Here is a 12,194-nt window from a genome sequence, read left to right on the forward strand (position 1 = left end):
ATTTTGAATTTGGAACCCAATTTTGTCAGTAAAGTCCAAATTAAATATATTGCTTTATAGATCTAAGGAAGAGGATTTTTTTAACACTTTTTTTTTGCAGCACTGTTTTCTATTCCTTGGTCTCTGTCAAATTTACAAAGGGTGCATGTTCTTGTTTGTGAGCCTGTAAAAGATTTTCATTAACTCATTTCTACTAAGGGTCTTTAAGGTATTTGGAAAATCATAAGAACATGTTTTTTGTGTTTTAAACATTTACTTTAACCCAGTTACATTTTTGCTAAAGATATTTATTGCTGAATTTTATATATAAATACAGAATTCTACAGGTTTATTTGGTTTATTTTCATATATAATAGAAATGTGGAATTCTACTCTCATTTGCTTATGTTTCATTGCAATTATACAAGTTTAGCTACACATTATCATTTAGTGCAATTTTCTGAATAATCACCATGTTTTCCATGTGATTCCTACTAAGATTCTGTGTATTTTTCACAATATGTTTTATATAAATATTTTCATTTTATGGTTTTATGAATATCGTAAAAAGAAAATTTGAAGAGCTACATCTCACCCCTCCAATACAAACAATTATATGCAGTGAACATTTTTCATGGATCCTGTGTAGCTTTGACATGCTATCCTGAAGGTAGTGCAGACAGCATATTTCTCAATATCCTCCCATAGTCCAAATAGTAGGTTACTGTAGTATGCCCCCATTGAATTGAAGACAACTGGAAGTCAATTATGATGATGTTTTCAGCATCCCAAAGGGTGCTTGCTGTGACGGTAGCTGACTGTAACTTTGCTGGTTAGAAAAGTACCTTTCTAGTGTACTGAATTCATAAACAGTAATATCTGTTGATGACCCTATTTTTCAGTCCCAGCCACTGGCTACTTTAATACTATTATATTAATGTACATAAATGAAAAGTTTCTTGCCTTCTTTCCTTAAGCTTATGTACACAAAATGCTCTACTTTGTGTTCTACAATCTTTCAGTTAAGTAAGAGTTAATTTGATATTTGTATTGAAATCTCTCACTTGTATTTTTACAATTTTATAATTAGTTCTCTTTTTCTGCTGCAGAGGCCTTTGAAGCAAGCTTTAACATATGTAATCATTCTGCATAAGATTACATTTTAAGCTACACTGTGTTCCTATAAAATATTCATATAGAGGTGCATAATTGGTCATTCACTCAAATGGCAGCGGCTGCGAGAAGGAACAGTTAGACCTTTCATGGGAAATAGAATTAGAGGGGGATAGGGAGTCTCTTAAATGCAGACTTGAACGCAAGTGTTTAGATCCTAAATTGCAAGTCTCTGTTGAGCAAATAGTAAGCATCAATCTCTAGAGGGTTGCACTGTGTATCAGTAGTAAGGTATAACTATAGTTATGCAAATTTTAAATGTCAGACTTTTAAATTAATTTTGCAATAGTACATGCACATTTTAGTTACTAATATCTACTCAGACTGAGATTATGTAGGCAAATATAAAGGTTTATAAATTCTTTTGATTAGTCCATAGAGGAAGAACAACACTGTTAATACTTTAATCATTCCTCTGATAATGTTCATAAGCAGTTTTCTTTTTTCTCAGCTGAATTCAGATGTCAGCCAGGACGTTTTCAGTGTGGAACTGGGCTTTGTGCTCTTCCCGCCTTTATCTGTGATGGAGAGAATGATTGTGGGGACAATTCTGATGAACTGAACTGTGGTAGGTAATTATGTGTATTACGGACTTCAGAAACATGCTAAACTGATTTAAATGCCATGCTTTAAATTCTGTCAAAAAACTGTATTTTTATTCTTTTACCTTTTAATTTTTGAATCTTTTAATTTTCAACTTTTAATCTTTTTAACCTGATATTTTTATTCTTTTAACTTAGACACACATGTGTGTCTATCAGGTCAGTTCAAGTGCACAAAGAATCAGAAGTGTATTCCGATAAATCTGAGATGCAATGGACAGGATGACTGTGGTGATGAAGAAGATGAAAGAGACTGTCGTAAGTTCTGTTTAGAGAATTTTGTTCTGACAGCTGTAGCTGGTTTTAAACTAAGAACTGAAGTATGTAAAATACTGTAAATGTCCTCTGTGTGAAACAGTTTGAGGAACATGCAAAGCAGTTAATTCATGGGATTGATTGATGTACAATGTGTCATATACAAGAGAACAAACAACTAAAATGTCATTTATTAACTTCATTTTTTAAAGTCATTGCAAAGAAGAAGGGTGTGTAAACAATTAATTTCAAGCATTTTATTGGGTTTCTGACTTAGGCTGAAACATCCGTTTTACTCTTAACCACCTCACAAATGACTCCTCTTCTTGAGGCTTTCATCTGCCATGCCTTGCAGCAATGCATTTCAATGAAAAAAAATTTTTCGGCGTCTCTTATTGGAAAAGATATAGATCCATAACTCCTTCTACTTTCTTTTTCTTTGATGGAGTTTTCTACCTTTTCTGTCCCATTTCCTCTGAGGACTTCTTCATTACTTCGCCTGTGTAACTTAATTTCCATTTACTCAGCTTTTAATACCTCTTACTTTTCATAAATTCATTTTCAGTCCATGTTTCTTATATATAAGTAGAGAAAATATTTTCAGATTTAGAATGCGAATGTATTGAACAACTTGTGTCTTTGATCATTTTGTAATTAAAATGATGGTGCTGTCTTGCGATACATCTGTCCTTCACTCAATTCATTATTCAGATCTACTGCTGATGTAAGGTGCTTATTCCTATTTTCTGAATTAGCTTTCTCAATGTTTGCATATGCTGCATTTCTGCAAAGAACGTGGCCTTCTCCAAGGGAAGGGTTGCTAAGGATACAAAGGCTTTGTTGATCATTGTGTTTAATGGCCATCTTCCAAACAGCTCAGCAGAGCTGTAACCTATGGACAGTATTATATGTTGGTTTGCATGTTATGTTTCTTTAAAAACTGGTTAAGTGGGGTCAGATAAACTCGTGTGGAAGATAGGGGAGATTGCTTTTTTCATTATAAAAAACTGCACATGGTATATGGAAGGTTCCCAAAACCTTGAGGTGCAGCTGACAGAAATTAAATCAGAGCAGCTGCGCCTGCAGCACAGCAGTGCTCAGGGACTGTGGGAGGGATAGGGTCAGGATTAGCAGTGATGGAGTTGCAAACTTCCTAGGGATTAGTGGGGATAGGACAATCTGCTGTGACATTAAGTGTGCTTTTGAATTGTCTAAAACTCAGCCATCAACCCACCTGCAAAGACACAGTGGGGAGCAGGGGAAGTTAATTATATACATTTTTTATTTCTGTTCTGTCTTACCTAGACTTTATTAGCTTCTCTCTTAAGAAAGTTAAGAGTGCTAGTTTATATTTTAATAAAACCTCGCTTGTGGCTTCTGAAAACTCTTCATTTGCCTTTGGGGAGATTACGAAAAAGGGAGGTTTTAAGTAGGTCTACCACAAAGTTCATACTGACTTGGGCTCCTGTCACAAGACAGATAACAGATTAAATTGTCTGTTTCATTCTAATTTCACTGGACTAGGATTCATGAGATACACACCTTTTCTTCAACTCTACCACTGTTTTGTTTTATATATAAAGTGACCTTGAAAAAGCCACATTTCATACTTAAGGCTTTCCATATGTAAAATGGAGGTAATTATGCTGGTCTTCCTTGTAAAGCACTTTGAAATCCTCTGGTGAGATGTCCTAGCTGAGAATCAGTGGGTTTTTTTATAAGTATAGTTAGCAACATAGCCAATTCTAACTGCTTTTTAATTCCAACACTGTAAATTTATGTATGGAAATGTCACACTGAAAGAAATAATACACCAGCTTTTAACAAACCTGAAATTTTTCATCTTGTGAAATCCAAGAAACAAGAATGATAATATCAAGGAGAAAATTGCTTCTCGACAGGGATAGGAAAGTTTGTTAAAAACCTTCTGGAGTCCCCTAGGTAAAAGTGGGACAAACGTTCTTGTGGGAAAGCATTATCAGAGAATAGATCATACTGTTTTCCAGCTATGTTCAATTCAGTTTAGAACAATTTGGAGGTTCTTGTACATATGCTTTTCTCTAAAGAAATCCTTATGCATCTGATCACAAATACCTTGCTCACAGTCCAGTCCAGATTATATGTCCTTTATTCATCTTGCCTCTATACTCTCAGTTATAAGAGTTCAAGAAATAGTAAGATCTGGCATGTATACTTGTGAGGGAGTCGATCTTTTTTGTTGTTAAGTGACTGTTAATGCAGTTAAGCTTTAACTTAAAGCACCCTGAAAGAACAGGATGAATGTTAGCTGCATCTTTGCATCTTTATCTTGCTGTAGGATTAATTTTTAAAAATATTCTGCTAAATTGATGAAGTGAAATAATTGTCAAACTTTTCTCACCGTATACCCATGGCCTCTTTTAACTGAGAGCACAGAATTTCAGCAAAATTGTACATAATTTTGGTTAGCTTTTCAATCAAAGCATTGAGAGCTGCTGTAGTCTTTCCAACTGACTTTCAGTATTGGTAACCGGTGTTTTAGGAAGTTAGGAAAAAATATAAATCTGACTGATTTTTACTAAAGTGGTTTGATTTTGTCAATGTTAAGTCTATTTGGTGTTAAAAGAAAAATCACAATAGGCACTTTGTTGATTAGATTTGTTTGATCTTACTGTTATATAGAAAATAATATATAAAAAGAAGACAAAATTATAAACGATATAAACCTGAATGCTGTTTTCTTACAGATGTTATGTAAGTGATGCTACAGATACTCAGTTTCTGAATTTTGAATCCTTAACTTTTTTGTTCTTTAAAACAAACATTTTGAATATTAGCAGAAATTTCTAGTTTTAATTTGGAATTCTTTTATTTAAAGCTGAAAACAGTTGTTCTCCAGACCATTTCCAGTGTAAAACAACAAAACACTGCATTTCTAAACTGTGGGTATGTGATGAAGACCCAGATTGTGCTGATGGATCAGATGAAGCTAACTGTGGTGAGTATGCCAGTGGTTTTGAATATATTACTGTAGCTTGACCTTTTCAAAAAAAGCAGCAAAAGGAAATAATCATCCCACTTAATATGTCCTCTTTCAATGTATGATAATACCTATCTGATATGATAGCTGGATCTGGCTCATACAGTTCTTGTTGAATGGTGATCTTTATATGAATAGTCTATAAACTTCATATTATACTACTACTTTATTGGCAGGAGATGTAATTTACTATCTCATTTGGAATATAGTGACATTCTTGATTTTTCTCACAGTATTATCCAGCTTTTGTCAATTTATTCTGTGTACTTTGCTGCTGCTGGAGCTCCTGAATAGTGAAAACTGTAATAATTTGCAAATAGTGTTAGTTAAGTCTGGCTGTGCGGAAGGGTCCAGAGCAGATTCCAACTTGACATGACCAACTTTTGCTTCTCTCTGTGAGCTCCAGAGAGTTATGTCCACAAACTTTGCATTCCCATGGGACTTCTCCAAGATCCCCTGATATTTTTGAAACTTCTGTACTTAAGTTTGATAGTTTGAGGAGGCAGAGCCTCTACAGAGAAGATCAAGGTTAGACTCACACCATTACCAAACCAAGCCCTAATTTCTGACAGATGTTACACGATATCCAGAACCACAGTGTTCTACCCCCCTAAGGCAGACTTTTTAGAACATAAATACTAGCTTTGAACCCAAGAATTTATTTCATTGCTTTTTCGAAGATTCATTGTTGGAGCTACAGTTTTTAGCATGTTTCTTATTAACAGAACAGCTGAATTTATCATATTTCTGCAGAAACAGTTAAAATCATTTTATTAAGACATTACTCATAGAAAGTTGAAAGTCTAAACAGTTTTCACCTTGGTTTGTATGTGATATTTTATTGTATATGCCTAGTACGCTCTTCATCATCACTTGGAAAAAAACAAATCACGCTGTATAGTAGTGATAGTAGCTGTTTTCAGTCATTGCTCAGTACTTTGAAAGTACTGAGTCAGCTCTTCTGTTGTAAATGAAAGAAAATAATAAATATAAATACTCCACCTGAGAAATGGAATACAGATAATCAGAGTCAGAATGGGTGGATCAGTATTGTTGGAAACTCACTGGACATGGATGTCAATGCAAGACTCACACTCACCAAGTGCGGGAAAACTTGTGGAAATTTCAAGACAGATTTATAAAGGAGAAGATGGAAAAATGTTCTGAAATGGAAGAGAATAAGAAAAATAGCTGTACAGAACATTCAAAACTTTCATCCATGCATCAATAAACGATTTGATGAAATACATGAGTCTGGACAAGTTTATGCTACCTCTGGGACAACAGAGTAACAGAATTACAGGCTGTAATCAAGAACACAGCACTGAGAGACAGCCAAATTTCCATGGATATGTTTTGAGCAATTGACACGAGCACATATATGAAAATGTTGGAGCTGGTAAATATGCCTAGGAAACTGAACTCTTCCTCAACATTGAAAATCCAAGACCATCATTTGAATCATCAAGAAAGGGAAACTAATTAATCATATCAACTGGAGAGAAGTTACAGTCCAAGAATTCATTTGGCTTAAAGAAACAGTGAACGCAAAGGAGGTGAACCTTTGCTATGGAGACTCTTTATATCCTCCTCTGGGCTATTCTAGAACTATCTCCGCACTTCTCACCTTCTGATCCACTTCACAGGTGCTTTCTCCTGCACTGTTCCCCCTCACCTTGATCTCCAACATACCGTTTCTTTCTAATTCAGACAGCATTCCAAGGTTCCAAACTATGGATTCATATTTTGAGTAACCCATGCAAGCCCAACTGATGTGGCACAAAGGGTCTTAAAATAATTCATCTAATAATATCCTCAAGACACAAAGTTTGAAAGCAATGAGGGGGAAAAAACAAACAAACAAACAACTAAAACTGAACAGGAAAAATTGTATTTATAATAGATACTTCACTGAGATTCATCATTTTAGCCAATAGAAAGAATAATGTCCAAATTACTCAAACAATTAAATAGTATAGAGGTGCAATGCATGCAATCCCAAATTAAATATTTTTTTTCAGTCAAAATATAGACAACTGATTGTGCTAGTTCATATCTAAGACTCATCTTGCCTTTTATTTTGTCTCTGGCAGTGACTGAAAGCTAGTATCTAGGGAAGAATATGCAAGCAAAGCAGGCCTGTAGTGGAACGTCCCTGGCGTACTCTTTCAGCTTTTTAACAATTGGAGAATCAGACATGTTGTGAGTCAAATATGTCTCTGTATGCAATAACCCTTGATGGATTTCAGTCTCTTAACTTTTGTAAAGTTTTCACAACATGCTGCAATAAGGAGTTCCACAGCTTAATTACACACCTCCCTGAAAAACCACCTACCGTTTTACTTTAAATCTGCTAGCTGCATATAATGCTGTTAGTTTTTGTGTTAGAGCAGACAGAACAGTTTGTCCACATTCTCAATCTGTGCCACACACAGTTATGTACACATAGAATGGGTGGATTTAATCACATATTGAAGTTTTCCTTAATTATAGCATTTGAAATATGTTTACATGACCTTATTATATCAGTAGTTTTAACATGGTTTGGTCTTCTGCGTTGTTTTTTATTTTGTTTTGTTTTCAAATTTAAAGATAGTTATTTTCATGAGCAAAGTTTGATAGAATTAAAATCTAAAACTGCAAGCTGAGTGTAATAAAGATCTGCATATGTTGATGCTAATACTAACTTGTTATCATTTATAGTTCATTTCTAAAATGCTTACAATGCAAAACTTGTATGAAGAGCAATCTTTTTGCTTAAGTGCTGTGTAGTCACGTATATTTTGCTTAGTCAACATCTGCTACTGTGGGTTATTGGAGATATTGTATTGAGTAAATTTGTTAGAAGTAGTCTGAACGTATTTAGTCTTCTGTGGTTACTTTCCAACTCAGACAACAGAAGTAGGATTAGGAAATGTATGTTTATTAATGAGTGTATGGTGTTTGTCAAAGACCAGCAGGTAGAGTTAATTCATCATTTCTGTCCAGACAATTAAAAGAAGCCTTTAGGTTATGGTAATCCTTGCTCACAGCTTTAATACTTTACATCAAAAAAGGCCCTGTTTGAGTTAGAATCTGAAGAAAGCTGTGTGTGGTCTTGGAAAGTGATTATAATCTGCTTTAAAGGTTATATGTATTTCAGGTCTTTATTAGCATAATGTGTCAACATTAGTATGACTGCTTTCTGCTTCCTCACTTTTTTTGGTATTAATTTTATTTTTAGCCTAAAGAGTCAAAGTAGTTTTTTTTCTGATGGTGAATATGTTCTTTGAGGCATTTGAAGGTTGCGTTGTAAAAAACTTAAACTTCCTTCAACAGGCTTATAATTTCCTGTATCCAGCATCAGTGACAACCTGCTAAGCTCTAGAACAGCTAACTGATCCTTGATCAAAAGCGCATTTCTTTTCATTTTGGATTTTATACCTCTCAGACACACACACACACAAATGCACAAGTGTGCACATTTATGGAATTAAAATCCCTGAATGGCAATGTAGTGTAATCAGTGACAAAATAGTGCTTTTAATTCATAGTGATTGAATCAAAATGCTTTTAGGGTGCATATGTAATATTTTGGAGTTTTTTTTTATTTGTTTTGTTTTCCCTTTAAGCCTTCATCCTATTTTCTTCATGCTCATTTAGAATAATTTCTAAAATAAAATCCTGGTTCAGTATACACAAAAGAGGACCCCCAACTAACCAGCAGCTACCTCAGGCGGTGACACAAATTTCTGAAAAGGGGTCTTTGTCTGTTACAGTATATCAATGAATCTCTTAATATTTTGAAGAGAGAAATATGAAAATTGAGTCACCAGTACTTACTACTTTGCCTTTGTACCATTCCTGTCTGAACTTTCGTGTTTTAAAGTAGTCTCATTTTAAGAAAAATGCTAAGCCGTTTAGAATCATAGAATCATAGAATCATTTGGGCTGGAAGGGACCTTTAGAGGTCATCTAGTCCAACCCCCCTGCGGTGAGCAGGGACATCTCCAACTAGATCAGGTTGCTCAGAGCCCCATCCAGCCTGACCTTGAATGCCTCCAGGGATGGGGCTTCCACCACCTCTCTGGGCAACCTGTTCCAGTGCTTCACCACCCTCATTGTAAAAAATTTTTTCCTTATGTCAAGTCTAAATCTACCCTCTTTTAGTTTAAAACCATTACCCCTTGTCCTGTCACAGCAGACCCTGCTAAAAAGTCTGTCCCCATCTCTCATATAGACCCCCTTCAGGTATTGGAAGGCTGCAATGAGGTCACCTCAAAGCCTCCTCTTCTCCAGGCTGAACGACCCCAACTCTCTCAGCCTGTCTTTATAGGAGAGGTGCTTCAGCCCTTGGATCATTTTTGTTGCCCTATTTTGTAATGTTAAATATTTTAGGCGTTTGCCAGTGCAAGTATTTGAAATGTCATGAATGAAATGTCATAGACCATCATCTAGAGAAACATCATAGGAAAAAGTATTTTGGGAGAAAACTACTTGCAGTCACAATATGGCAGAGAATAAGGAACAAATGCAAAAGACAGTATTGTAATTATGAAATTTTTGAGTGTACACAACTGAGCTGCAACACCATTTACCTCCACCTTCTTGATACTCAAATGTAGTTTTGATTTATAACTCTAGTTCCAGAATGACACCTAAAACAAAACACAAAAAGCAGCAATTTGGACCATAGCACCAAATCTAATACCTCTAATTTGTGGTCCTTTCCATTTCACAGGCAGAGAAAGCGGATTCATTTAAGCTAGTGTTCCAGTCCTCCTTCATTCTGTCAGTTATTAGAACTCATCGAGTTGTCATGATAGCAGTATGAAGTCTGACCTGACATGCTATAAAGTAGCCTAATGGAAATTTAAAAAATTTCTAAAGAAATATCATCACAATGACATATAATTTTAAATATGTCATTGAGGCTTTTACAAATCAAACTTTTTTTTTTCCACAGAAAATGTCACTGATAACTTTTTAGTTTACTTCATTTCATCTCAGTCCTTAGAATGTGAAAGAATTACTCAAGAAATAAAAAATGTAAATAAAACACAGAGGCAGCTTCTTCCTGCTGGAGGAGTCCAGAAAGTTCATGCATCTCCAAGAGGCTTTGCCTTCAATGCTACTCTGTAAACGGGAAAGCTCACTGAAAATTTACTTGATGAAGAAAATTAATCTGAGTTTAGCAGTACATGCATTATAATGTTTTACTTTGTATAAGTAGGCTTCCAATCCAAGACATCAGAAGGTGAAATGTAAATTAAATGCAAAGTTTTGTCATGTATGATTAGGCTTAAATTATTATATGTAAACATAACTTTTGAAAAATATATATTTTGTACACTTTCAAATAAATGTGGTTTACTGTGATCTGATCTTTTGTAAAACAATCTTACAGATAAATTCAAGGAAACGTCAATGCAGTTTTTGAGATCCAGTGCAATAATACTCTCTTGAATCTAATTTGTGATCACTTCTGAATTTTGTATTTTTTACTTTAATTGACAGTATATACAGTCCATATTTTAATTTTATCATCAAATTTATGAGCATGTCTCTTTTGGTATGAATTAATAAATTGAATCTTAAAGAATGTGATATGAAAAATAAATTATTTCTGAAATTATAATTCCAAGTGTTATGGTTGCTACTTCTTAAATGTATCTAGCAATATTGTCATGTCACTGTTCAGTAGCAGTCTTTCCCATTTTTAATCTTTGTCTGCAAAGATGTAAATGATATTAATCTTTATTACAGATAAAAAAACTTGTGGACCTCATGAATTCCAGTGCAAAAACAACAACTGTATTCCAGATCATTGGAGATGTGACAGCCAAAATGACTGTGGTGATAATTCTGATGAAGAAAGCTGCAGTAAGTAACTTTTACCTAAGTACATGTTATAAGGAGTGGAATCAGTTTAGCAACATATGAGAGGAAAGTTTTCAATTTTGATAAACTGCACGTGTATGTTTTTATACGCCATCTAATCTTTTGAAAATCAGGTGACCAGACTTGAAAATGTCGCTTGCTGAATTTTTCCAATTTCATTCATTCTTATAAAGAGCTGTAATTCTTTATCAGCTATGCAAAAATGCCTGGCCTGTGACTTCTCAATAATCTGATTAATTCAAAATAAATATTACAATTAGTTTACCTTTGTCAATAAGTTACATATTGCCATTCTTATCTCTAGATAAGAATCGTAAAAACTGCTCAGTGATAAAGTGATAAAAATTTGTTAACAATAAAGTTTGATCAAACACTACCTGCCTATTACATTCATTATATTCCTGAGAATATTTGCCTTGTTTTGTATCATGAGAAGTCCGTTCCTGTAGTACTTAATCCCTTTAAGAAGTAGATGTTTTTATTCAAAGTAGCTTAGTTAGCCTAGTTCTCTCCTAGCTATGAGGAACCTGAATGCCTAATAAATCTCTATAATACCACTTTCAGTGAGTTACTCTAGATCTGGTTCTCAGGAAGAAATCACAAATTCTTAATGGTTTTATCTCATAATCATTGTCTGTATAAAATATTTCAAAAGGGAAACTCCACAAATAGTTCTGACGTGCCTTCTCTCCAGTTGACAATTTCTGTTCTTTTTTTCTTTTGTACTTAGAAATCCTAGAAATTAATGTCTTGAATGCATATTCGTGATTGCATATCATGAATGTATATTTAGTATCTTCAAGGTAATGACCTAGAAAGCTTGCTTAATTAGGCATTCTGATGCTGAGTACATGCTGTCCCTTTCTCCAACTCGAGACATGGTGTCCATAGGTACATGGATGTCTGAAGACTAGCTCATTCTGCTTGAAAGGTTAAAGTGGATTTGTCTGCCTTTTACTTACTATCTACATTTGAAAATGTTGTGAGTTACTGCAAGCAATAGTGCTGTAGTTTTCATATGCAAGTGTTTCGTTTAAAGGGGAAAATGTCATGCGACTCAATAATCACTCAGAGCTATTTATTGTTATATCCCTGGGGGGGTGGGGGGGGTGACACACAAAAGCTTTCTTAACTTTGTGGGAGACTTTACTTAGAATTGATTATTAGTACCAGTGGGATTTTTTCATTTTCATTTATATTATAAATACCAATAAAATACTTTATGTTCTTTTATTGTCATGCAAAAATCAAATAAAGAACATCGTTTTACTGTAGCAAAAAGACTA

General features: G+C 34.4%; 1 protein-coding gene across 1 annotated transcript in view; it reads left to right on the forward strand.

The window, feature by feature from the left end:
- LRP1B (low density lipoprotein receptor-related protein 1B) overlaps positions 1 to 12,194 on the forward strand; it is a gene marked incomplete at its 3' end in the record, with an annotated part of 167,099 nt that overhangs the window by 120,653 nt on the left and 34,252 nt on the right. The window contains exons 34-38 of the mRNA XM_009708817.1: positions 703 to 708; positions 1,604 to 1,720; positions 1,893 to 2,012; positions 4,867 to 4,986; positions 10,774 to 10,890. Coding sequence (XP_009707119.1) covers positions 703 to 708; positions 1,604 to 1,720; positions 1,893 to 2,012; positions 4,867 to 4,986; positions 10,774 to 10,890 — 480 coding nt within the window. The remainder of the gene's footprint in view (positions 1 to 702; positions 709 to 1,603; positions 1,721 to 1,892; positions 2,013 to 4,866; positions 4,987 to 10,773; positions 10,891 to 12,194) is intronic.

This window comes from Cariama cristata, unplaced genomic scaffold (assembly GCF_000690535.1).
Source record: "Cariama cristata isolate BGI_N322 unplaced genomic scaffold, ASM69053v1 scaffold951, whole genome shotgun sequence".
Lineage (NCBI taxonomy): Eukaryota > Metazoa > Chordata > Aves > Cariamiformes > Cariamidae > Cariama > Cariama cristata.